Genomic DNA, 27384 nt, shown 5'->3' on the forward strand with positions numbered 1-27384 from the left:
ACTAAACATGACTCAACAAAAGTGAATGAAATATACTCTTTTTTTTCCAAGTAGTCAAGTTATTCCTTCTTTTAGTGACCCTTCTTGCCATAAAGAAAACACTTGTTTTTCCTTCACTCTTACATTTCCAAGCCTTAGACTTTCCCTATTTGGTATTCTTAAAATTGTTTTTATTCTTCCTAGTAGAAGAACTTGAAGAACTTTTGATTGTCATATGAATGCCTTTTTTATTCTTGAGAATCCCCTCAGTTCTTTGGAGTTTCCTCATCACTGTTGGCAAGCTCATCAACAACTTATTTATAGTATAGTTGAACTTAAACTATTTGAAGGAATTTGATAAGGTGTCTAAGATCATATTAACTTTGGTCTCACCATCGATTTCAACTCTAAGGATCTCCATCTCGTTAAAGAGTTTAGTAACATGAATCATATGATCTCTAATGGAAATTATTTCTATTATCCTAGTGTTCATAATAGGCTTAAAAGGAAAATTGTCTAGCTAACTTGCCCCTATCACCAAACATCTCTTACAAACTGATTAATGTCATATTTTGTACAAAATGGGGACAATGTTCACATCTTTAGTTTGATTTTCACCATTAAAAAATCCTTCAATTAAGCAATTGTATTTCATCTTGTGTATGCTCGATTTTCTCATATTTTCTTTAAGTATTTGATATTTATTAGCATAATTAACGAATAATGATGACTTGAAATCCTCATGAGACATCTCAAATGCGAGAATAAATGGTGAATTTAGTCGAAAAACTAAAATTACAAGGAATTCTTGGGTGCTGATCATGTCCAATTATTTAAAATGTTTTGAGGTGATTGAAGGAGATAGACATATCTAATCGAGCTAAAACAAATTTTGTTAGATTCCTAACTTTTGAAGCTTAAATTTGACCAAATTTAAAAAATTTTGAATATCATTTCCCTGAAGAATAAATTTAAGAAGCACGAATAATATTCCAACACATGAAAGCACTACAAAGAGCCTCACCACTTGTAGTTGTCCTTTTGACCTTTAAAGTCACATGATTATAACACATGAGATGCCTTTTAATGGTCTTAAAAAATGGGGAATGACTAGGCCAAAGTGGGGAACCAATTTCAACCCACTCTTGTGCCCTTGACTTGTATGGGAAAGGCTCTCATGTGAAAGAAGTTAGGGTTGATTTGGAAAATGACAAGGCAATGGACATCCATTGAGGGGGGTTAGGATCTTCTCCCTCAAGGGGGAGTTATTGCACATTCTTAATCATTCTTAGATGAACTTGGGAAGAGGAGATCTTGGATACATATTCATTTTAGGTTTTCTTCATTTTCTTGTTAGTTATTTTCGTTTACTACATTTGCCTTGATTTGGTTTTCTTTAAGAAGTACTTGAATATTTTTCATATTCTTGATCATTGCAATTTAAAATTTGATTTAAGGTTTAATTTTCAATTTCTTGATTTTCATTTTATTCTTTCAAGTTAATTTCAATTCAATGTCTATTGACTAGTTATTTAGGTTAGGGAAAGGGTGCCCTAGGGTTTCCCATTGTATCCTTTCATTAACAATTGTTTTTAATTTAAATTAATTTATCAAGAGAATCTCATTCATTTAATATAAATCACCTCATTTCAACATTTGATAATTGAGGAGTATAGGCCTTAATAGAGTATCCCAAGCACTTAATGGTAAAGCCATTTTAACTTGGGACCTTAAATAAGCCCTAAATACAACAATTGGGAAAATAATTGTGATATTAGGCTCAAGAAACGACCATAATTTTATACCTAATTAGGGATTAAAACCTAAGGTCCCCATAGGGTACTCCAAGCACTTAATGGGAAAATTATTTTAACTTGGAACAATCCTATATAAGTCTAGGACAATAACTTTTAAATCACAAATACTTTAGGAAAAATGAGCTAAGAATAGGGGATCCAATTGATAGGTTAATATTTATGAAGTTTAATTAAATGCTTTTATTGAAAATATTCCAACCAAATGACCCTTTAGGAATCTTGGTTGAGAAGGCATTAACAAGGATCATTCCAAGGTAAGGAAGGAACCCTAGGGATTGCCCTTTCGTCAACTGTTAGTTACAAGTTAATTAAAGTTTTTAATTAATTCTTATTTTTTTCTTAATAACTTTCCAACCACTTCTTTGCCCAAAGCAAGAATTCAAGCAAGTGTTATTTTTCTCCACCAATTTCATTCATTTTCTTAATCTTTCCACCTCACTTGCACTCCAAGATCCCTTTTTTGAGATTCGATACTTGGCTCATCGGGTATTTTTTAAAGCTACAATCACACTCCTATGCTTAAGGAACCATTAAAGTATTCACACATATTTTGGTGCAGTCAAGTTTTTGTCATCGCTTTACCAAACCATTGCTAGTCCCTAGCAATGCCGAAAATGAAAAGATTAAAATAAAGTAAAAATACATGTAAAAAGATGATAACATACATTTGCTTAGATATTTTGTCTCATTTGAATTCCACCATCAATCCTTAATGCCAAATCTTATATGTCAAGGATGAGGACCCAAATTTCTCTAAGGAATTTAGATTACTTTGAATTAAAAACAATTGTTAATGAAAGTGTTTCCTTTATGGTTAGAAAAGCTACTGGAAGAAGGAAGACCCTAAATTTCTTAAGAGGTCATCAAGTATGCATCATTCTCTTCTAGTTGAATCATGTTTAGTGTTGGATTCCACTAATTCTTAGTGGATAAATTCCAGAGCTATTAATCATGTTTGGAATTCATTACAAGGGTTTCAACTAAGGAAAAGGTTGAATGATGGGGATATGTACTAGACATTAGCTTGTGAGGCAAGGATTGCTACGTAGGCAATAAGAGATGTTACCCTTATCTTAGATGATAGTTGTCTTCTAAAGTTAAAATATTATCTTTGTTCATAAGGCTAGGAAGAATTTGATTTTGGTTTCTAGTTTATGTAAATTGAATTATTAATTTTTTTTATAATAAACAAGTTTTTATTAAGATGAATGATTTGTTTAATTGCTTAGAATCATTGATAGATTATTTTTATTGTTTAACTCCATTATCTCTTAAGCTTGTAAGAGATGTTTGTGTTAGGATAGAACCCTTAAAGGCATGATGTAATGTAAGAGTTTTGGAATTCATTATTCATTTAATGATATTCTAGATTCACTTTTATTTATCCTTATTCCATGCATTATACTTTATGAATATTCTAGCCTAGCATCTCTTGTATTGTACATGACTTGGGTGTATTAAGAGTTACATGGAAGATTCAAGTCATGGGTTCCATACAAGTAGATGATTTGTTCACAACTAGTTCATAGACTTAAGCAATCTATTTGAGGTTGTAATGCATTACCTTTTAATTAGAGAGATGAATGGTTTTGACCACCAAGAGGGGGTTCCTGTGGTGAGTGCACTAGTGAGTATGATTACACATTAAACAAGACTTATGGCGAGTCATGACATAAGACTATCAAGTAGTCATGACTTCACCAAGCTATTATATTATATTATCTCTTAACCTTAAGAGAATATTGAGTTTATGCAGAAGTTAGTAGTGACTTTGACCTACTAGTGAGATCACAAGCTAATCATATATTACCCCATGGATTGGGTCACCATTAATGGAAGTCAGTAGCAACAAGTATTTTCAATAAAGATGCCATGATATTTTATGGTCTTTGAGATTGTATGTCCTCTTAGGTGATTCTAAGGATGCGTGATCATGAAATATGTAAGTTTGTAGTAATTCATTTAGTGGAATTTGACATATGCTCTTAGTGAGCTTAAGTGTGCCATTTGATCACATAATTTGAGGATTTATAACTCAAACCTTGTAAAGTTATTCTTGAAAGGTTGATAATTTTCACCTTATTAAACTACGAGCGACCAATTCATGGGGAGATTATATACAGTGGATAGCAGGTCACACACTCGAGCACTTGGTGTATCATTATAATATACATAGGGTATTAGAGTGCAGTTAACTCTTAATAGTGGGATGTTGAGTCAACTTCAAAATTGGATTCTAAAGGAACCAATATTGTCTTGTTAGTCCTAGTAATTCTCGTGTGAGCTCATATTCCTTGATAGCATAGTTTATGAGGGTTGAGTGGGTTTTTAGTTCAATTGTGTGTATAAGGTCATTTTGGTAATCACGCAAGGTTGCACAAGGGTAAGTGAGTGGTATCTTTAAACTAGGCTAATTGATTACTCGGAGTCCTATATGGTTAATTAATCAATTAGCAACTTTTTGTACTAGATTAAGTGACTCAAACCCATGGTGAGTTCAAGTCACTTAAGTCTAATAGGAAGCCTATAAATACCCCTCTTAAAAGTTAGGATTTTAATGTTTAGTCATGTCATTCTCTTCCTACATTTCAAAGATAAAACCTTAGCCTCCAACTGTGAGATCTCCACCATCTTTGTGGCTAGACTCAAGGAGGAGTCATTCTAGTGGAATATCCCTACGATTACAAGATCATCTACGATATCGAAGTTTTCTACATTGACAAGAATTAATCTAAGAACATCCAAATCATAGGTATGACACTTTTATCTACATCTTTGGTATGTTTTTGGTTTTTGAAACCAAGTTTTCTATTGTTCTTAGATTTATAAAAGCCTAGGATAGGATATTTTATGCACCCAGTTTGGTGATAAAGGTAAGCTAACTAGGAAAACTGCCCTAAAGACTATCATGAATACTATGATGATAGAAGAAACTCTCGTTAAAGATCACATTATTTTTATGATTACACTTTTTAATGAGATTGACATCATTGGGACTAAAATCGACAAGGAAACCCAAGTTGATATGATTCTATTGTAGGTAATCCTGGATCTATCCATTCCCTATCCCGTACTCGAGCTAAGTGCATAAAAACTCCCTAGGGCTTCTAGATCATATGGAAAAGAATCAAAGCATGCATTTTAAAATCTAGGTTAAAGTGCAATATAAAATGTTACCTTGATTTGGATGTTCCCAAATCAAATCCACGTGGTGAAGATGAAGCCTAAAGTCTTCGAGGTCTCGTACACCCAAGATCTTCTATTTGATGGTTCTAACTCAATCTTAGCACACAATCAATAGATAGGTATAAGAGGGTAGAGGTTATAGCTCTCTACTCTTTAATGGTAGAAGATGACTAACTAGAAACCTTAAACCCAAAGGGAATATTTATAGGGTTCTTCATTGGGGTTGATTAACTTGAATCCATTAAAGACTTAGGTCACTTAATCTATCTTAAAAAAATATCATAATTGATTAATTAATCTAATAAGGCTATCAAATTAATCAATTAGCCCAATCTAGAGGCACTTTTTACTTACCTTTATGCAACCTTGTATAATTATCAAAATGCCCTTATGCACATAAGTGAACCTAGAGTCAATCCAATCCTCATATATCATGTCATCAAGGTATATGAGCTCGGGTGGGGGTCATTAAAACCCATAAGAGTATTGGCTCCTTCATAATCTAATTTTGAAATTGATTTTACATCTCATTATAGAGAATTAACTACACTCCAATACCTTATGTAAAGAATAACAGGATGAAACTCGGGTTTGTGACCTATCCACTACATGCAAACTCCCCATAAATTGGTATTCATAATCTAACAAGGTAGTGTTATCACCTATCAAGATTACTTCTCCAATTCTTAAGCTACAAATCTCACTTATTATCTAGTCAATTAATATTCTCTAGCTATAGGAGCATATATCAAAATTCCAATAAAGAAATTGTTATGAATAAAGTATTCTAGATTATATTTCTTTTGGATCACCCAAGGGTATACATTATCTTAATATTATGAGATATCATAATGCTTCTATTGAGGATATTTGTTACCACCAACAGCCATCAATAGTGACCTAACCCATAGGGACATATAATCATATTAGGATCTCGCCTTTAAGTTAAAGCTTCCTATTGATTTTGGCATAGACTCAATAGTCTCTCAAGGTTGAGAGTTCATGTAGTTTAGTAGCTTGGTGAATCATGACAACTGATAGTTTTATGTCATGATTTATCATAGGTTTTATCCAATTTGTAACCATGTACACTATTACACTCACCATGAGAAACTCATCCCAACAGTCAAGTCATCATTCCAATTAGGAGGTAATGCACTATAGTTTCTATTAGATTATCCAAATCTATAAATCCACTACAAACGACTAATTATATTAAAAGAAACCCATGACTTGTGTCTTTTATGAAACTCATAATGTACCTAAGTCATGCACAATACAAGTGAGATGAGCATGTATGCTCAGATAACCAATTAATGCAAATAGGATATTAATGAGAAACAAAAGCATAAATAAATAAATTTATTAATGAATATAAAGTTGTTACATCATGTCATGCTTTCCAAGGTTCTATCCTAAAAAAATCTTATGTCGATATAATGGCATAGGATACTAGAGTACAATTAACTTTCTTTAGTGGAATATTGAGTCAACTTTATAATTAAATTCCAAGAGAGCTAGTAGTTTCCCATTTGTCATAGTGGTCTCAACTTGAGATTATAGTCTTTGTTAGTACAAAGGTTTGAGGGAAATTAAAGATTTAATCATGTGTGCATAAAAGCATTTTAGAAAAATTACAAGGTTGTACAAGAACTTATGATTATTTATTTTGAGGCTTTATGGAATATTAATCATTTATATGCATAAAAGGCGTTTTGAGAAAAGCATAAGGTTGCAAAGGGTTTTATAATTAATTATTTTTATTGGGTTAATTAATTAATTATGATCATTCATCTAAAAACCAGTCATCTCTCTCTCTGTCTGTCTGTCTCTCTCTCTCTCAAGAAGCTATACAAGTGTCAAGAGCCAAAGAAGGACTAATTGGGTGGAAAATTGTCATAGTAGTTGTGACGATCTTCTATATTTGAATTTTGATCTAGGAACATCTAAGTCTATGGTAAATTTTTAAGCTCTATCTACAATTAGACCTAAAGTCCCTAAATTCTTAAGGACTGTGCACTTATGATCCAATAGGAGTATCCCAACAACCATGGATCTGTTGTGGATGATAATTGTTACAATAGTAGGGGAGGTTCCTTTAGTGATGATGGTAGTTACTCATGCTTATCTTGGTGTGCTCATGATTCGCGTGAAAATCCAATCGGGTCATTTAATAAAAAACATTTATAAAACCTATGACCTCATATTAGCGTAGCAAAGCTACTATAGCATAGTGGTTCTAGGGTCGAACTCTGGGATGGGTTTTCATTCTACCAGTGATATACTCAAGATTAGAGATTGAATTTAATGATTTCCTTTATCAAAAACTTAAAGTTTAAAAGAAAATAAAATTTGTTTTGAAAGGTGTTTGAAACTAAACTAACATAAAACTAAGTAAAAATGGAAGAAAGAAAGTTTCCCGGAGCTAGAGGTTGCTAGGATCAAGTTCAAAATGCAAAGTGGGAAATTCCGGATTTTTCTCCTCGCATTGGGGATTTAACCTATAGTTATTTCCCGAACTAGTATAGGTTTAACAATGAAGATTTAATCCATAAAAAGTTAATAGAAATGGTAGTCAAGTTCCATTAATGGATTTAGACACTGTGGGTCTTCACCTTGAGCCACTTTCCAATGGCTCGTACACGATAACTAATGGACTGATATGGATCTAGCAATAAGCATCCATAGAGACCTGAAACTTACCATGTATTGGCCATTCAAAGTGATTCTAAGGGATTTAAAGCAAAACTTTAGATTTAAAAGCCATTTATGAACTCCAACTACCTGTATTTAACGCACGAGAGTTTTCCACTTTAGCATCTGGACTTTTCACCTAGCTTCCTTTACTCCAAGAAACTAAAAGTTTAGCCTCTCATCCTCTAGGAAAACATCCTCAGAGGTTGTTTGGCTTCCGAGAAAAAGAAAATAGTAAAGAGAAAAGGAAAACCAGAGAGCTCTGTATTTTACTAAGTGTAAAACGTAACACATATGTTAGTTGTCGTTCAAGAGGTGATTTCCACCCCTTATATAGTCTTTACAAAATAAAAGCTTGTAATTGGTTAGTTACAAGGATAAGAAAGGAAATTACATCAAAAAATACATAAGAAAAGATCTAAAGTGGAATCGGCAAAAACAGAGGAGAATTCGCACCACACATGGGCTGTGCGAATTTAGAAGGTGTTGTGTGAATTTCGCACAAGCTTCACACAAGCTGAAGGTGTTGTGCGAAGTTCAAGGTGTTGTGCGAATTTCGCACAAGCCTGGAGTAGTTGTCTTCCGAAGGCCATATCTTCCTCATTTCAGCTCCAAATCGTACACGGTTTGAAGCGTTGGATTCTTGACTTCCTGAGCTTTGAAATGGTATATAGCATATAGAAAATGGACTTCGGTAAGTGCTCCAAAAGTGCGAAGGAAGACTGCAGCTGCTGTCCTCTATTTTCTTCACTTTGCTTGTTTTTCCTCTTTGCTTCACTCCTTTACTTGGCTTGTCTTAATGATCCAAAAAGTTGTCAACATACTAAAACTATCCCCAAATATGATTAGAAGTCATTGCTAGGTCCTTAACATGCCAATTGGAGTAAAGATGGAGAACTACTACACAAAAGTGCTTAAAACATAATGAATTAAAGGTGTAAAATAGCACTTTTTGGGTAGTAATCAGCTCATTTCTTAATTCCCTTGTTATCAATAAATTCCTTCATTTTTTTTTTTATTAGTTCTTCAATGTATCTTTTCAAACTAAGATATTCATTAGTTTAATACCTTTTTACTCCAGGTAATAACAATATTAGTTGGGATGTCTTTAGAAACTCCTAGTGTAATGTATTAATGGGTTAGTTAGTAGTCCCCTATATATTTGATGTCATGAAGAATCAACCATTACGATACTTGGAGGAGGGTGCAATTCAGCTTTAGTTGATTGTCCTTTATATTGTCATTATTCCCATGATATTCCCCACTCTTCCCCCTCAGTCAATCTTTACTACCTTGTTCCTTGTCTTTAAATGATGATTGTTCTTGGCTAGAGGTTTCCTTTATTAGGTAGGTGATGATTAGGGTTGATTTGTATGCTATCCTTGAATCGAGATCTTCTTTTAACATAGCATACTTTCGAGCTTTAGTGAATAAACCCTTGATGCTAGTGGGATAAGACTTTTAGAGCGCCCATAATAGGTTGACCCTTTTTGGTAGTCCTTCCTTGAAGACCATTACTACAACATGAGATGTACATTCTTCAACTTGGGAAAGCTCGATGTTGAATCGTTGAATGTATGCATGTAGCAACTCTCTTATTGTTTTTTCAAATTTGGAATAGAGATGGAGTCTTTTTTGCTAGTGCAGCATGTATTGGGTTGTGAAAATGGACCCTAAGTTCTCAAAGTTTGATATGGAATTAGCTAGCAATTGGAGAACCCACATGAGCATCGACCCTTACAAGCTAGATGGGAAAACTTTACAGAGTAAAGAGGCGTTCCCTTGTGTTAGGATCATCATTTGCATGATATATAAAAGATGTTCCAATAGGAAGCTCCCATTGGACATATTGAATTTAGGAATTATGAATCCCTTTGGTGCTTCCTACCAAAGGATTGCTTCAATAAATGGAGTGGAAGTGATTCCATAAATGGCTATATATTGTGATGTACTCCATGGCTCGTGGCTATTGAATATGGTCCATTAGTTGTGGTTTAATCAATACTTTCCCATCTTCAAGATGCATGGTACTTCATCGTATTCACTTCTAATTAGTTAGTTCCTGCTCACGAGCAATACTACTTAGATGGCTAGTTTCTTTTATAAAGGTGCAATAGGATAATTGTGGGGCTAGGAGGGTTATGTCATTAACCAACTTCACTCTTTGTAGCTAAGCGTTTTCCTAGGAAAACTCTTCTTTATGCTTGTTTTGCTCTTTGAGTTATCACATTATCTCTTCTCTTTCCTTGGAGAGTCTTCTCTTCATTTTCTCCATTTGTTCCTAAATTTGCAACAATAGGGGCTTTTTACAACAATGAGGGTTCATCGTAAGGATGTTTACTATTCATTCAAATCTAGACCGTGACTGAATCAACTAAATGAACTAGGGGTTTTTGATTATGCTTTCTACAAACAACTCTAATTTATTGTGTCCCTTTCCACTTAGGGTGGCCTATGAAATTCCTTCATGTGTGGTTTTGCATGGAGGATGTTAAAGAAGAAATGAGATAATCTGACCAACCCTTTTTGATGGTTAAGTCAACCATGGTTGAGAAAGAGGGTAGGTCAATAGATAGAAAGCAAATGTAAAATTGTTTTTTATTTCTCTATAGCTTTGGAGAGTAATCATCCTTTTATGGTTGTTTTGCGAATGCCATCATGGTGATTTCTTTGTTTATCTATATGTAATTTGTTTGACATGCATCGTAATAGTTAATGTATTGATTTTAAATGGCTATTATCACTTTTGAGGGCAACCTTTTAGAGTTTAATGGCATTGATTGTCGATAACTGTATGTCTTTTGATAGGGAGCCGTCCACCGGTGAGTGGTGGCATCTTCATGTTTATCAAGGTAATGATGATAGGTTTAATTCATGTTTATCACACTAGGATGAAAAGGGACCCACTTGAGATGACATAACAAATTCACCACCTTAGCATAGGGTGACACGTAGTGCTACTTTTCAATCAATCCAAGTGGTAATCAATTATCGCACCCCTACACTATATTCCGTTAATAAAAAGCGACTTTAGTATTTAATACTATGCATAGTCTTTGCAATGACATGGGAACAAACAAAAGCTAAACGCCAAGCAAAAGAAAAGTCGAATGTTGATTTTGGAATAAAAAATTTTCCAGAAATTTTTCTAGAAAGGCAACCAAGTCATTTTCAAACCGAGTTTGAGTGAGATCGATGACATGATCAATTCTGTAATATTATTCCAAAAACAACAGTTTCGAAATATTGAACAACGTCTACTTAATTCATTTTTTTAAAAACATTCCACTACTCCCATTAACATTCAGCGTCAATCGTCCGTGAATGTGAGTCGGCTGAAAAGAAGTCCTAATATCAGACCTTATGTGGCTCCATGCACGCTTGACGTGGTAATGAGTCATGACTAATGAGCAATCGTGGGGTCCACAAACTACACCTACCCCTCCGCCTCCGCCTAGTCAAAATGAGGTGGTGTTTGTTCTTATTCTGGATTCCGTCGAGTATCACGTTACAAGGATGGCTAATTTATTTTTAGGCATATTTGACCGAAAGTCCAACAGAATTGTGACAGTATATTTTTCATTTTCTTTGGATAATAAATATAATTTTAAATGGATGAAACTGCCCCTTATTAGTTTGTTTAACGTGGAAGCATCTCGTGCGTCATGCTTGCTTGGGACCCATTCTTATACCACGTTAACCCGGCACAAAAGAGTATTTAATTTTAACTTTGTTTTTTCTTCTAATTAGGTTTGAGTAATTTTTAATTATATGTAGTTATTAAAAGATATGATTTTGGTATTAAGTTCTATAGCTAGAGATAATTTTTTGAAAATCCTCTATTAAATAATAATTTATGAATTAGGATAGCCAATCAAATTTTTTTTAAAGCTTAGAGTCTAATCACTCATGTGATTAAAAGACAATTTTCTATTTGTAAAAATAGAAAATTATTTTAAAAAATTCATAATTTTTTTTTTCTATTGTTCTTTATTTTTCAGTTTTTAAAAATAAAATAAAATAAAATAAAAATAGTTTTTTAAAGAATAAGTAAAAATTGTTTTCGTCAATTTTTAAAAATAAAATAAAAATAGAAAATTTTTAAAAAATAGTAAAACCCAAATAAAATTGAATATAATATTATTATTATTTTCCTTTAAATTATAAGCATTTTTCAATAACCAAATAAATTCAAATTAAAAAGTATATTTGATACATAAATAATTTGAAACCTAAAAACTAATTTTAGTAGTACTAAAAAATTATGGAACTAAAAAATATTATAAAGTTTTTTTTTCATTAGGCAAATAAATTTCAAATTGAATAGGATTTAATATGTTGGATTCATTCATAAATATAATAATTTTAAAAATAACTTAAAACTTGAATAGTGATATAATAAATACCATAAATTAATATATAAAAATTGGTTTAGAACGGCTTTATTATTTGTATTCAACATAAAATAGTTATTTTATTATTATTTTTTACTAGGTAAATAAACTTCAAATTAAATAAGATTTAATGAGTTGGATTCATTAATGAGTATGATAAATTTTAAAAATAATTTAAAAATTAAATAATAAATAAAATATTTATGGATAAAAATTGATTCATAATAACTCTATGTTTTTTTTACATATAATTATATTTTTATAAACTTTCTCACTAGAAAAATTAAATTTAAATCAAAAAACACTATGTATTAAATTTATTAATACGTTTGTCAATTTTTTAAAATAATTTGGAATTCGGAGAAATAAATCTAATTACTAAAAAAATCAAAATTGATATATTATAAGTTGCAACTTTACTATTTCTCTTACACAAAAACAACTATATTTTTTGAATTTTTTCACTAGTTAAATAGACTAAAAATTAAGTAAAACATAATTAATCATTTAAATTCTTAATATTTTAATATTTAAGAATAATTTGGAATTCAAAAAATAGATTTTATTAATTGTTGATTAAATCCAAAATATTTTAAAATATTATATTCAAAATTGATTACTAAATATGTGCATATAACGAAGAACTTGATTCATTTATATATTAAAGAAATTAAACTTTATTTTTTATTCATTTTAAATAAAATATTATTAATAATAATTATTTTTAAATTATAATTATTATTCATTTTTTATAAAATAAAATAAAAAGAATTGCAAAAATGTTAACATCATTATGTTCCTACCATATACTAAAATAGCATATTTTTATATAAAAAAAATATAATTTATGATTTTATTATAATATAAAAAATTATTATTTTTTAAATTTATTTATAATTACAAAACTATTCTTATTTTTAGTAAGACTTGAATTAATTCAATTAATATTATACAAATTGAATTTAGAATATTTTTACAAAATCAAAATAGAAAAATTATTTTTAAAAATGGTTTATCCAAACTTTTTATTTTTTACTTTTAAAAGCAATTAGTAAAACACTCTTATTTTTATAAAACACTAAGGGGGTGTTTGGTATGTCGGAATAGGGAATGAAAATGAATATTTTGTTTCCATTCCTATTTCTTAGTGAATAGAAATGAATTTAATGATTTCATTTATAACATTTGGATGAACTTAGAAATATAAGATTGGAATGATTATTTGTTCCATTCCAATGTTTGATAATAATATGAATGGAAATGAAAAAGAAATAAATTTATAATAATATCCTTTCATATAATTTAAAATAAACTTTTATTTTTAAAAAATAAATTTTGAGAGTTTTTTTGTTATTAAATAATAAGACTAAAAAAATATATATACTCAATAAATTAAAAATTAACTATAAAAAATCATATAACCTTAGTGTAAAAATATTCAATTATCATTTTTATTAAAAATTTGAATAATTTGTCATGTGTAGTTATAAAATTATATTTTACCAAATATATATATATATATATATATATATATATATATATATATATATATATATATATATATATATATATATATATATTATAATATTTAAATTCTCAAAGCTAGCAAATATTTTTCGTATTTCCAAAAGAAGAAATAAAAGAATTCAAATTTCATTTAAAACCCTAGAAATTAGAAATTGATTTTTTTTTTTTTTTTAATGTTGTGAAATGTTTGATTGATTCAATTTGGAAGAATTACTTATTACATAGAAGTGGATGATGAATGAGTTTTTAGCTTTGCAAAGAAGATAAACATCAGACTTGAAAATGAGATAAGATGGTAAAATAATAAATTTAAGTTATTTTATATTATCAAATGAGTTTAATAAATTAGAATACACATACTTTTGATGAATTCAAATCCAATTTATAAGTTAGATTTGATTTTTATCTGAATAATTTTTTATTTTATTTTGTCTTCTTAACATTTATCCAAACATAGGAATAAGGGAGAAAATGAATGAGATGTCTATTCCAACTCCCTATTTCCGTGTACCAAACACCCCCTAAAAATCTATTTTTCATTCTTTAACTTAAAAATAGCTTTTAAAAAACTAGCATTAAAAAAAATGATCCAACAAGACCTTAAACTCTTAAGATTTCTAAAATCTTCTCTTTTGTACAATTTTTTATAAAATTACACACGAATTTAATAAATTTAAAAAATATAACAAGTTATTTTGAATTTAACAAATTGAGAAAATAAATATAGGCGAGGGCATGAAGCATGAGCTCTTGCTAAACTAGATTTTATTACTCTCTTAAACAACTAATTTTTTTTTTATATATTATGCATTCTAACATGAATCACTTTAAATAACCTTTTTACATTTCTAAAAATAAATTTTGAAAGTTTATGAAACATGTTGTTTAAGTTCCTATAAGAAGCACTTATAGATATTAAAAATTGGTACTAAACATTCTCAAAACACTTCCAAAGAGAGTATACCCAATTCCAAAAACTGCTATTGTTAAATTGGCCTCACATAAGTTGCTGGCATGTTTCTTTAATCATATCCCGACAAGTGGCAGGGAAAGCACCATCAGCAACGTATTTAGAGCAAAATCCCCTAATCCAAGACTAAAAACAAATCCATAGGACACGTGGAAATAAAAACCACAATTAAGTCAAAGAAACAGTAGATCTGTCCATCTATCACGAAGAGGATTGATATAATTCATTGGATGTGTACAGTTACCGGAAGGACAACAATTTGACTAAATTGACACGCCTGCGTGGCATGCGTGGAAGGGGTCGACTTCAAGGGTTGGTACAAAAGAAAACCGTGTTTGACGCCCGCAAACGGCCGGTCCAATAGAAAATTTCAAGAATTCAAAAAGTAGAACTTAATTTATGTAATAAATAGATTATGGGGCAACCCTTTTGATAACCACATTTATCCGCAAACTTGTATCGCGAAGGAGTACAGAGACCGTTGGGACGTTGGTTGTTACGTGGTGGTTTCTTAAAAGATAAGGATTTTCCATCATTATGGGCTTTGACCGCCATTCACATTGAGGCGTCTTTTCTCGATCATTCTGGGTGGAAGACTGTGACCTTTATCCCAATTGATTTATGGGAATATCCCTTGCCTTCCCCATTAGACATCGCCTAACTTTATCCTTAATAAAATTTTGTCGGCTTGTTTCAAAACTTGATTTCCAAAGTTGATGGGTAGGAGGATGCTAACAGTTGACAGAAGTGATTGTGAAGACGACATAATTGATGAATTATTATGTTTGATAAATAATAGTGTAAGATGATTTATTTGAAGGTGAAGAGATATAATAATGATTCATGAGTTATAAATTTATCTTTTTTTTTTTTGAATTTTTATCATTTATTTTACAAAATAAAAATTCAAAATTCAAAATTTTAATAAAAAAGAATTTAAGAAGTATGATCTAATATTATTATTTAATATGTAAAAATAATTTTGTGCATTTAATCACATGATATAATATTTTTTATTTAAAAATATATTATTAATAAAAATTTACTTTTTATATATATAAAAATAAAAAAATGATTTTCCAAATAATACTAATAAAATAATTTCTTATTTTTTAACAATAAAAATATGTTTTGATAATGGTTCTAAGAAACTTTTTTTTGTCTAAAAAACATTTTTTTAACAAAAATTAAGTGTCGAAGAAAATTTAAAAAACTCTTTTAAAAATTTAAAAATTTTTTTATAATAATTTTTTAAAAATAATTCTCTTAAAAATATTTTTATTAAAAGTACTTTCAAATAAATACTTTTACTAAAAACTCTAACCCACATGAATAATACATCAAGATATGCATGGTATTTAAATACTTTTACTAAAAACACACTAACCAACAACAACTAATACATCAAGATATGCTTGGTACATTTTACCAGAAAAGAAAGATTTTGGGTAAAATTGGAATTTCATTTCTTCTATAAAAGCAGGCTCTTAAATACAGCCCACCTTTCTTGTCTGGTACGTCTTCTCTGTGAAAGAGGGAGAAAAAAAAAATGTAGAAAGGGAAATGATAAGGTGTGTTTAACATCCCTTGTAAAATTGGGAACTTTTTCCACCTTCTAATTTTTGGATCAAACATGTCGCGTTAGAAAAAAATCTTTAGACGATACTTGGCTTCAACTTATCCCAAATAGAAGAACTAAAATGTGGCTTTGAAGTTGTTTTTTAATTTAATTTAAAATAAAATTTTAATATTTAATAGTATTAAATATTAGATTATTTATTTTTATAATATTTAATTTTTATTAAGTATTAAAAAATAAAAAAATTAACATATTATCTTTTTTACTTAAAAAAAATTATATATTTTTTAATTTTTTTATTTAATAAAAAATTTATAATAAATTATAAAAAAAATTTTAAATTTAAAAACAAATTATTTTCGATAAAAATAAAAAGAACAAATATCTTTTCAAAGAACAAATATCTTATTATTATTATTGTTATAAAATATTTATTAAAATCACTTTTTAAAATTTTTGATATATCATAAGTGTCATATCATGACACGTGACATTATCTGATTTGAAATATTTATATAATAATTTTTTTATTTGAAATATTTTGAAGGAGTTTTGACTGGGGGAAGCGGGTGATGTCTACATCTACATCTACATTAACGCCTACATTCTCGCTTAGATGAGCCGAGGACCCAAAAAGGTTCAATGCAAACGACGTTTAGGAAGCCGCATTATTCTTTGCCGATTTCACCTCTTTTTCCTTTTGGCTCATCGTTTCCCTCCAAACCATATACAGTGACGGTCATGGTCCCACAGCATGAATATTGAGGTTGCCATCATTTTTCATGCACTGAATTTAAAGGGCTGGACTTAAATTTCTCCTCCACTTCACCCATTAAGTAATTACTGATTAATAAATTTTTAAATATTCAATAATTACTGTTTTAACTTTGAACATGTATCCATTAATAACCAATTCACCCTATGCATAGATTTTGACCAATCAAAATTTCGAAAAGCTTCGTATAGTTTGTCAGGTACTTCATAAAATAACCAATAAAAAGGAGGGTTGCACGAAAATGAAAAGGAAAATTGATCATTTTCCACCTGTTTGGTCTTTGAGAATATAATATTACAATCTTCATCGAGTGTACACAATTAGGCTGCGAGGAGAAAGGGACAGTGAGAAAAAGAGAAATCCCAGTAAAATGAACACAAAAGATTACAATAAATGCCTATTAAAGAACTTTATGATGGCCTCAAAGGGAGGAAAAGAAAAACGAAAATCCTCAAAATCAGTCTGCCTGCCAGTTTCGTCCTTTGGCCGGTCACGCTGGTGCGTCCGAGACAAGACAAAAGGGACTTGCCGAGGATAATTAGATGTAATTTTACATTTGAGTTTGGGGATGGTGCTATATAAAGGCGCCAATACTCTCCCATCTTTGCATCTCTAGAGTTATAAGTCGAAGAACGGAGGAGCTGAATCATATATATATAAACCAGCCCTGCGAACCCCAGCCACTACCATTGCAGCACGGTTTCTATTCTTGTTCATCTCTGCTGTTTTTTTCTTTCTTATTTCTGATTTAATCTTCAAATGCTTGTTGTGAAGAGGTGCTAGATCGCTTTCTCAGTTTGTGTGGATGCTGTACTCTGTTTAGGTGTCACCGGAGCAGGGTTCAGTCTTTTGTTAGTTGGGGATTGTCAAAGACAATGAAGTACGTTTTAGTGACGGGTGGAGTGGTAAGCGGTCTCGGGAAAGGAGTGACTGCCAGTAGTATTGGATTGATTCTTAAGGCCTGCGGACTTCGAGTTACTTCCATCAAGATAGGTTCGTCTTTCTTGTTCTCATTCTTCTTCTTGCTCGTTTTGCTCTCTTGTTATGCCCTTCTTCTTTTTCCCTTTTCTTCTGCATATTTTTTTTAAAAATAAAGATCCTTTTCAGGATTTACCAAAAATAAAATAAAAAAGAAGAAAAAAGAAAAATATATACAGCTTGGCCTTTGAATTTAAGTCCTTTTTATTTCTGTTTTTAAACGTAGTCTTTAACTGTAAAATCAGATTGGAAGGATTTTCTTAAATCATAAATTTTCTATGTACTTTATTCAAGTTGGTTGGAGTGGCTGGATTTGTTTTTGAAATGATCTTTTTGCTTTTTTCAATGTGAGTATTGTCCAAATCACACAAAGTGGAAGGTTCAATCATGTTTCAGTATTCCGCAGTTTTCCTCAACTGTAGAGCTGAAGATGAGATGGGGGGCTCACCCCTGTTTTGTTGTTGCTGTTTTTCCTTGCTTTGTTTTCTCTGCATACCAAGATGATATATTTTTCTCACTTTTGGGTCTCTTTCCGCTCAGATCCTTATTTGAACACAGATGCTGGAACGATGTCCCCTTTTGAGCATGGGGAAGTGTATGTCTTAGATGATGGTGGAGAGGTAGAGAAGCTTGTCTCATATTATGAATGCTTTAGTTTTTCTGCCACCAGGTCAAGATACTCTGTTTTTGATCGAATTTATGAATATTTATGATGAGAAGAACTCAAGAGCAGTTACATATTTCTTTTCGACACATAAAAATCCCACTAAGTCGTCCATTCTCAAAGAAGTGGGGTAATTGGTAAAAATCAAATAGACTAAATATGGTTTGAAGAGGACTGAAATGATGACAAATGAACCAAAACATTCGAAATAGGCTTACCTTAGGCATATATGCAGCAGGAACTCTATGTTCCATTTGTTTCTGAAATGTGTAGGAGCAGGCCAAATTACCTGAAGGGAATATGGACGCTGGAAATGACCATTTTATAGACACAACTGATAGCTTGTTGTGTGTTTGTGTTTCAAAGGTGGACCTGGACCTTGGAAACTATGAGCGATTTCTAGATATCAAGTTGACCCGTGATAATAATATCACCACTGGGAAGATTTACCAGGCAAGTGGTTTAACTTGAGCATTTCATGCGTTCTACAGATTGTGAAAATCATTGACCCAGCTGATGTTTTGTCTCAGTCTGTTATTGACAAAGAGAGAAGAGGAGATTATCTGGGAAAAACTGTCCAGGTTTTTATCTACTACTGAACTGGTTCTGTGATAATGTAAATATGCTTATCAAAGCTTCACATTTATTACCCTGTTCTTCATTATGTTTTCTCTCCCTCTGTAGGTTGTTCCTCACATCACGGATGCCATTCAAGAGTGGGTTGAGCGTGTAGCAAAGATACCAGTGGATGGGGAAGAAGGTCCAGCTGATGTTTGTGTCATAGAATTGGGTGGAACTATAGGTAAAATAACAATATTATTTTTTTTCATGTGGCTAGATGAGTTGTTCTCCATTTTGGTTAGGTTAAAAACAACTGTCACGATGCAGGAGACATTGAATCAATGCCATTTATTGAGGCTCTTGGGCAATTCTCTTACCGTGTAGGTAAGATTTTGATCAATGCAACTTTCTATGATGTGTAAGTTGCTACTTACAAGTATTGACTCCTTTGCAAAAAAGCAGGTGCTGGAAACTTCTGCTTGATTCATGTCAGCCTTGTGCCCGTTCTAAGTGTAGTTGGTGAACAGGTAAGCTTGTTAGAATTGGTATATCTCCACTTGTGGTATTAGGTGATTAAGTGTCTTCATGCATCTTATTAGCTTATCAGAACAAGTTAAGTGGTGGTCTAATGAGGTGGTAATAATCATATCCAGAAAACAAAGCCTACACAGCATAGTGTTCGGGGACTGAGAGGCCTTGGTTTGGCACCAAATATCTTAGCCTGTCGCAGCACAACGGTATGTCTCTCTCTCTCCCCCCATCGGTCATGTGCTTATGTACATCAATGCTCTGTTTTCCAATTTCTGAATTTTAATGTGTTCCACAGGCACTTGATGAAAATGTGAAGGCGAAGCTCTCCCAATTTTGCCATGTCTCGGTATTTGATTAGGCAATATTTTGCTTGCACATTCCGTGAATTATTTGTTTATTTGCTCTGGGAGATTCTGATATGTTGCTGCATTTTCCAGGCAGAAAACATCATCACTCTATATGATGTTTCCAACATCTGGCACATCCCTTTGCTTTTACGAGTAAGTCCTTTTGGAACCTACTTTCATAATAATAATAATAATGATTATTTCTGGAAAGTTTCACATGCTTTTGTTTACCTCTCAATTAGGATCAGAAGGCACATGAAGCAATCTTGAAAGTGTTGAACCTTCTAAGGTTTGTCTACTGAGTGCAATCATCCCTTTGTCCGTTACTTTTGGGCTGGATGGTATACGCATTATTCGTCCTATGACAACCTTTTTTTCATTTGGATTTCTTGGTATCTTTGTGGAATTATGTTCCATAATATGCAGTGTTGCTGGGGAGCCATGTTTAGAGGAATGGACTTCTAGGGCTGAACTCTATGACATGTTACATGAGCGAGTGGGTTCCGACCATTTCTCAAATTTGTAATTTATTTTTTTATTGTTTATTGTTTGCATCCCATTTTTTTTTATTATATTTATGGTTCCTTTAACTTACAGGTGAGAATTGCCATGGTTGGAAAGTATACAGGCCTTTCTGATTCTTACCTCTCTGTAATAAAGGTGAACTTAGATGCCCTTAATCCTTGATCTGGGCTGCCATACATGTATATTATGTACACGTATACACATAATTTTTTATAGCTACTTTTTTTTTTTTTCAAAGAAAAGATTAAATTATATTTTTTTTATTCATTTATTTAGCATTCCACAATATACTATTTTCTCAATAATTTACCTCTTCTTCATTTCATCACCAAGATGATCCATTTCCCTAAATTGTCCAAGGAATTCTCTTGTCACTGTTCGTATACAACCTATCATCTCATTCAACACAAGATGGGTTTCTTCATGTCCATTCTCTCTTTTTTTTTTTTGCCCTTTTAATCATTTTATCACTATTCTTGTGTTGTTAATGCCTATTAAGAAAAGAAAAGGGTAATAAAAATAAGACCACGTTGTGGTCAAACTTTCTCCTGGTATTACTTTACAATCCTCAAATGATCCTTGGTCAATCCTCCTTCTAAGAAAGACTTATTTGACTAATATTTGTTCAACTTTTAATTCTCATTCTATCTTGGTTCTTCTTCTTCTTAGATTGAGCATTTGTTATTACAAAATCATATGCTATTTCAAATTCCAAGATAGCATCTCTTGCCTCATTCTTTTCTCCAAACCTACAATTCTTATTCACCTTTTCATATTCTATACCATTTTCCCTATGTGATCATTTAATTATCCTGACAAACGTTTTGTATTTCTTGGATTAATTCATTCACATCCTCCCAAAATTGTATCCACCATTCCATCCTGTTTGCCTGTTAGTCTTAGCTTGATATACAATTGTTGGTCCATTCTCTAGTCTCTACAAGCCGAAGGCTTTAAGGGAAGTGATAGTGTAACGTGGTATTAGAACTTTGGCTCCTATAAGTCTTGGATTCCAGCTCATTCCTTTACAGGATTCAAGTTCATAAAGTGTGGCCATATATTGAATGTTGGACATATTGCTAAATGCTTTAGGACCAAAGCCTTCTACTGAATCAGCATGGGGACTGCTTCCTGAATGTTGAGGATGTCTCTTTCATACAGATATGTTGGGTTTTATTCATGTAATTTTTGTTGGTGATATATTTTTTCCATTCACTGTCTTGGTTAAGTCTAAAAAGGACAATTTTTTAGGAGGATATCCTTCATTATGCATGTAATGATGAGCTTATGAACAAATTAAGTTCTATCATTTAAATATGAAGTAATTAATAAGAGTAACTTTTGGAAAATAACTAATATTTGAGAGATTATGAGTATTTTTTTTTTCTTTTGTTACATAATCTCAATTGGCTCAATTTTATGATATGGCTCTTCATTCTGCCCGTGTACTCTAGAAGAATATATCAAGAAGTGCTTGCTTTATTCTCTTTTATATTATCCTTTCATACATTAGTTCTTATGCTGCATAGGCTCTTCTGCACGCTTCTGTTGCCCAAGGCAAGAAACTCATTGTGGATTGGGTTCCAGCCTGTGACCTTGAACCTGAAACAGCAAAAGAGGTTATGGTCCATCTCGAGTCTTGCATCTCTCTCCATTTATCTAGTTTCATAAATTGACAAAAATTTTGTCCTTCCAGAATCCTGATGTTTACAATGCTGCATGGAATTTGTTGAAGGTTTGTGTAGCTTGGGGTCTATCAGACTCAGAATAACTGGGTCAAAATTTTCTTCTCATGGTTAATTTTCCGGCTCATGTTGTGGTAACATTCTTTGTTAGCCTTGTGACTAGCCTTGATCTTCAGGCTGCAGATGGGGTCCTGGTTCCAGGAGGTTTTGGTGACAGAGGTGTTCAAGGGAAAATTCTTGCCACCAAGTATGCCCGAGAAAACAGAATTCCATTCCTTGGTATTTGTCTAGGAATGCAAATTGCTGTTATTGAGTTTGCTCGATCTGTTCTTGGTCTGAAAGATGCAAACAGCACTGAGTTTGACCCCAACACCAAGAATCCCTGTGTTATATTCATGCCTGAGGTTTATGTTTCTACATGGTTGAAACTTATTTTAAGATGAAATGAAACAAAATTTTTGTCTGCTTTTCCTTTTGGCACCAACTATCTTGATATCTGTATTATGTGATCAGGGCTCAACAACCCACATGGGAGGAACCATGCGTTTGGGATCAAGGAGGACATATTTCCAGGTTATGGACTGCAAATCTGCAAAGCTGTAAGCACTATTGACCACCCCCCAGGCATAGCTAGTACATGTATGCATTCATATGTATACATGGTAAGAATGTGGTCTTGATAAATGAGTTGGGCAATGCCATGGTATCAAGCCAAGTTCATCAATCAAACATGGATATGCATATATCAACCTAAACCTAAAGATGTATTAAGATATATAAGTACTGATATATTGAATGAAGATGCCTCAACTTGGCTAACCCTGTGGTCTTTATTGTGTTAGATATGGCAATAGGAGCTTCATTGATGAGCGACATCGACATAGATACGAGGTGTGTGGCACCAAACATGTGCATAGCTCAATGAGTAGTTTCTTTGCTTATATGTTCATGTGGATGGGATGTATTTCATCTCTTACACTCAAATCATGCAATGATTTTATAAAATATTTATTTTTGCTAGAGAAATTATTCTGTCTTGTGTAGGTGAATCCTAACATGGTGATGCATCTTGAAAATTCCGGTCTTTCATTCACTGGAAAAGATGCAAGTGGTCAACGTATGGAGGTATGGATTTTCTGCCTCACAATTATTATTGTAAATATTTGTGATTAGTATATTTTTTACGGTTTTGAGTTCTTACTGGCATACTGACCCTACAGATTGTTGAGTTGCCTAATCATCCATACTTTGTTGGTGTCCAATTCCATCCTGAATTTAAATCAAGACCTGGAAAACCTTCTGCTCTATTTTTAGGTATGTCCTTCATCTCAAAATTCCTTAATTAAACCATAAATTGAGGGAATTTTCTGAATTTTATATTGTTTGAAATACAAGTGCTAACTGAAGTGGCCATGCCATTTTTGAATGCGCATCAAACTCTATGTTTTTCCATCATAGATGCTGCATGAGTTGCTATTTTTTTTTGTTTTAGGTTTCTTTCACCTGAAACGTGCGCTGATATTTTGTACATAGTAGAAGTGGTATTATACCATTGCTATGCCTAAAGTTAATTTGTTTATTTAGGATCATGACTCATGAGTAAGCTGTAACAAGAATTAACTATGGCCAACAAAATATGAGACCAACATTTCTTATTATTTAGTGGTTTATGACAGTTAGGTTGTGAGTTGAGTTGGGTCCAAGTCTCCATCAAAGCACACAGGCATGCTCTGGTCTCAGCTAAGAATTTCTTAGCTTGAGGTCAGCCCATTGCCACCAATATGAGAAAAGGTGTAAAAAGCGTGTGCATAGGAAGTCCAGAAACTCCTTAGGTTATGGTTAGTTCCCGAAAAGTATGAAAGAAAAGGAAAAAAATGTTAAAGAAAATAATTTTATCTTGTTTTTTTTTATCATGGAAAATATGAAAAAAAATCAAATATAATTAAATGAGTTACGGGAGCATATAGAAATAATTTCTTTGTACTTTTCATTTTTTGCCTCATTTTTTTTGGGAATCCAACATAACCATCAGGATTTTGGTGCCCCTCTAGAGGACAAATGTATTTATCATGAAATACATTTTCTTACTGCTGAGGATAAAGGTCTTTTTTCTATTGCAACTGTAAAATATTATGTAAGTGATTATTTTCTTTGCAAAGCAGAATAAATTTTGCCATTATGTATGTTCAGTGCATATGTTATGTATTCTTCTAGGTGCATATGCATGGAAAAAGATTAGTCCAAGCCTTAAAACCCCTCGCCTCTTGTCTGAATTGTCATCTTGAAAGAAGTCAAATAGATTATTGCTCTTTATATCAATAGCCAAAGCATTAAAATAAATAAAAATGTCGCTTTTTAGATATTGTCGAGTAAATTAGCATTTTGAGATGAGCTTTTCACATGCACAAATTCAGCATATTAAAAACGTTGATGTAAATGGGTTGCTGGTACTTGTGCTTTATATACACTCCCCACTCCATGAGACCAGGATCTAGAGTAAGATTTGCTCTCAATTCACAAGGCATTTGTTTTAGTAGAATTCATTCATCAGGAGTTTGAGTCTAGGAAAATGGAGTCCATGAAGTTCAGAATGCTGGTGCTGTGTACAAGTTTGAGTTTTCACTTTCATCCTTTAACTTGATTACATCATGTTGAGGGGAGAGGGTGGTTGGGCACAGGGAAGAGCCTAAATAAACTACCTTTTGGTGCTTGTATTGTCCTGTGGCTGTTGATTTGGGTGGTTGTGGGGGGAGACTAATCTAAATCTAGTTTGCTATTCTGCTAAGTGGTGCATGGGATTCTTACTGTTGATGCGTGGATTCTTGCTTTGTTATGTTAAAAACAGGGCTCATAGCAGCAGCATGTGGGCAGTTGGATAGTGTTTTAAAGGAGGATCGATTCAGCCAAAAAATAGGGACAGGGAAAGGAGGAATGAGCAATGGTACTAAAATGGTGAAAACATACCAAAATGGATCTCCGACTAAGCCTGCTAATGGATCATTTGATGATGTTTACCGCAATTGTAATGGTGTTCAGGTTTAAAGGGGAGGCCGAGTTTGGTGCCTTTTTACTATAGGGTCTTTCCTACGTGGTTTGCTGAATATCAAGGACATTATGACGCTGTACAGTCATCTGAGTATGGGTTGGTCATAGGCTCTCTCTCTAAAGGGCTCGTACATACAAGGAAGCTGGATTCCGAACTTTTATACGGAACAGCCAGTTGTATTTTGCAGTTGCGTTGTAACGAGAAGATGGGAGTTTTTCAATTTTAATTTTAATTCCAATTTCCTTTTTTTTTTTCTTAGGATGATGTTGATTTCCTTTTCTATTCTGCAGTTGCTATCCTATATCCTCATTGCCTTGGAACTATTGTCTTCCTACTTCTCTTATCGCTCAGTGTAGATAAACTTTAAAAACTTTCTTCATTATGTTTCTGTCTGGATGACGGCGGAAATAACAGCAGCTGATATACGACCATCTGTCTGGATGATGTCGCTGACGCTGAGGTGCTATTATCAGCGGATTCATAATTATACCACCTTACTAAACAGCTACGTTTTTCAGATAGAAAAGCTCTCAAGAGTTTTGTTTCACCCAATCATTCTCAAATTTGAACAATTTTCTCACCTTCTACTTACATTTTTCAATACTCTTCTCCCCATATATCTTTCTTCGTTTACTTATTTTTCTACTCCTAATAATAACTTTATTGAGAACGAGTTTATTGCGGTTTACTTTTAATATTCTGTTTAAAATTAAAAACAAAATTAAAGTAATGATTTTAAATATTTGAGAATCTTTAGGTTGCTTTTGGTTTGAAAAACATTCTCTACTTTTCATTTTCTAAAAATAGCATTTATTTCCTATATTTTCTTTTCTTGAAAATGCTATTGATTATGAAAGTGAAAACTGGTTTTAGAAAATGAAAATTATAAAATCTTATTTGATTTTGATTTTTCTTTAAAAAATGGTAAAAAAACAAAATTAAAATTTTATATACATGGAATAAGATATGTTATTAAAAATGATAATATTACTACGATGAACATATTGTAATATTATAATAATGGGTTTTATCTTTTAGACACATATATGTAACCTTATTATTATATTGCCTTTATCATTTATTATTATTATTTTTGTTTACTATGTTTTTTATTTTAAAATAGTTTTACAAGAATATTTAAACCCCCTTGAATTACTCCATTTCTTGGCCCTCGCTTTGATGAGGTGCATGCAACTATCCTAGAACAATTAGATCCTAGCAATGGAAGCATTTAAAAACAAAAACAGATCTAGTATTACCGGTTATAAGTGCTTACTTCGATCTAGATATTCCCAAATCGATTCCTTGTAGTGAAGAATGTTGTTGAATGCAGTGGTAGTCATTGAGATCTCGTGAACCCACTAATCTTCCACTTGACTCATTTTTTAGTCTAGGCACTAAGATGATGACAATCTCTAGAGGATAAAGGTTAGGGTTCTCTCTTTGGATGTGTGAGAGAAAATGGAAGAAGTAGAAGTATGAAGCCCTAAACCCTCAAGGGCTATTTATAGGTTTCCTATGAGCCTAAGTGACTTAGGTCCATCTTAGTCTTAGGTTACTTAATCTGGCCTAAAAAGGGTCATAATTGATTAGTTAATCTAATAAGGCTCTAATTGATCGATTATCAAAGTCCAAAGATACCGTTCACTAAGCCTTGTGCAACCTTGCATATTTACCAAAACAACCTTATGCATATAAGTGAACCAAGAACCATGAACCAAGAACCAAGAACTAATCAAACCCTCATAAATTGTGCCATTAAGATATATGAGCTCAAGCAATGACTACTATGACCCATAGAATAATATTGACTCCCTTAAAATCCAATTTTGAAGTTGACTCAACATCTTACTACAAAGAGTCAACTGCATTCTAGTACATTATGTGTATTGTAATGAAATATAAAGTGATTAAATTCATGACCCGTTATCTACTATATATTGTCTCCCTATAACTTGCTATCAATCTCTCAATATTATTTATACCATCCTTGAGTTATAGATCTTCTTATTATGTGATCAACTGACATATCCTGACTCATAAGAGCATATGTCAAATTCTACTTCACGAATTACTGCAACTACATATATCATGATCACACATTCTTAGGATCACCTAAGAGGACA

The 27384-nt window shown here is 32.1% G+C and overlaps 1 protein-coding gene across 1 annotated transcript; it reads left to right on the plus strand.

The window, feature by feature from the left end:
* The first annotated feature begins 17248 nt into the window (after positions 1 to 17248).
* On the plus strand, positions 17249 to 25578 carry LOC100249622 (uncharacterized). The gene is made up of 22 exons (XM_002264551.4): positions 17249 to 17620; positions 17745 to 17914; positions 18440 to 18519; positions 18930 to 19016; positions 19094 to 19144; positions 19248 to 19365; positions 19452 to 19508; positions 19587 to 19651; positions 19778 to 19861; positions 19951 to 20001; positions 20093 to 20155; positions 20245 to 20291; positions 20429 to 20498; positions 20600 to 20662; positions 22057 to 22146; positions 22224 to 22262; positions 22389 to 22616; positions 22726 to 22811; positions 23055 to 23103; positions 23257 to 23337; positions 23433 to 23526; positions 25058 to 25578. Exons 2-22 carry the CDS (start codon positions 17797 to 17799, stop codon positions 25252 to 25254), a joined length of 1818 nt encoding a protein of 605 aa, XP_002264587.1. The 5' UTR covers positions 17249 to 17620; positions 17745 to 17796; the 3' UTR covers positions 25255 to 25578.
* The last annotated feature ends 1806 nt before the right edge of the window (positions 25579 to 27384 follow it).

The sequence above is a fragment of the Vitis vinifera genome, chromosome 1 (assembly GCF_030704535.1).
Source record: "Vitis vinifera cultivar Pinot Noir 40024 chromosome 1, ASM3070453v1".
Taxonomy (NCBI): Eukaryota; Viridiplantae; Streptophyta; class Magnoliopsida; order Vitales; family Vitaceae; genus Vitis; species Vitis vinifera.

Coding starts and splice junctions, on each gene's coding strand:
- LOC100249622 (XM_002264551.4), top strand. CDS start 17,797: ATGAAGTACGTTTTAGTGACGGGTGGAGTGGTAAGCGGTCTCGGGAAA. Junction 20,499..20,599: donor ATGACATGTTACATGAGCGA/GTGGGTTCCGAC, acceptor TTTAACTTACAG/GTGAGAATTGCCATGGTTGG. Junction 22,263..22,388: donor CTGCATGGAATTTGTTGAAG/GTTTGTGTAGCT, acceptor CTTGATCTTCAG/GCTGCAGATGGGGTCCTGGT.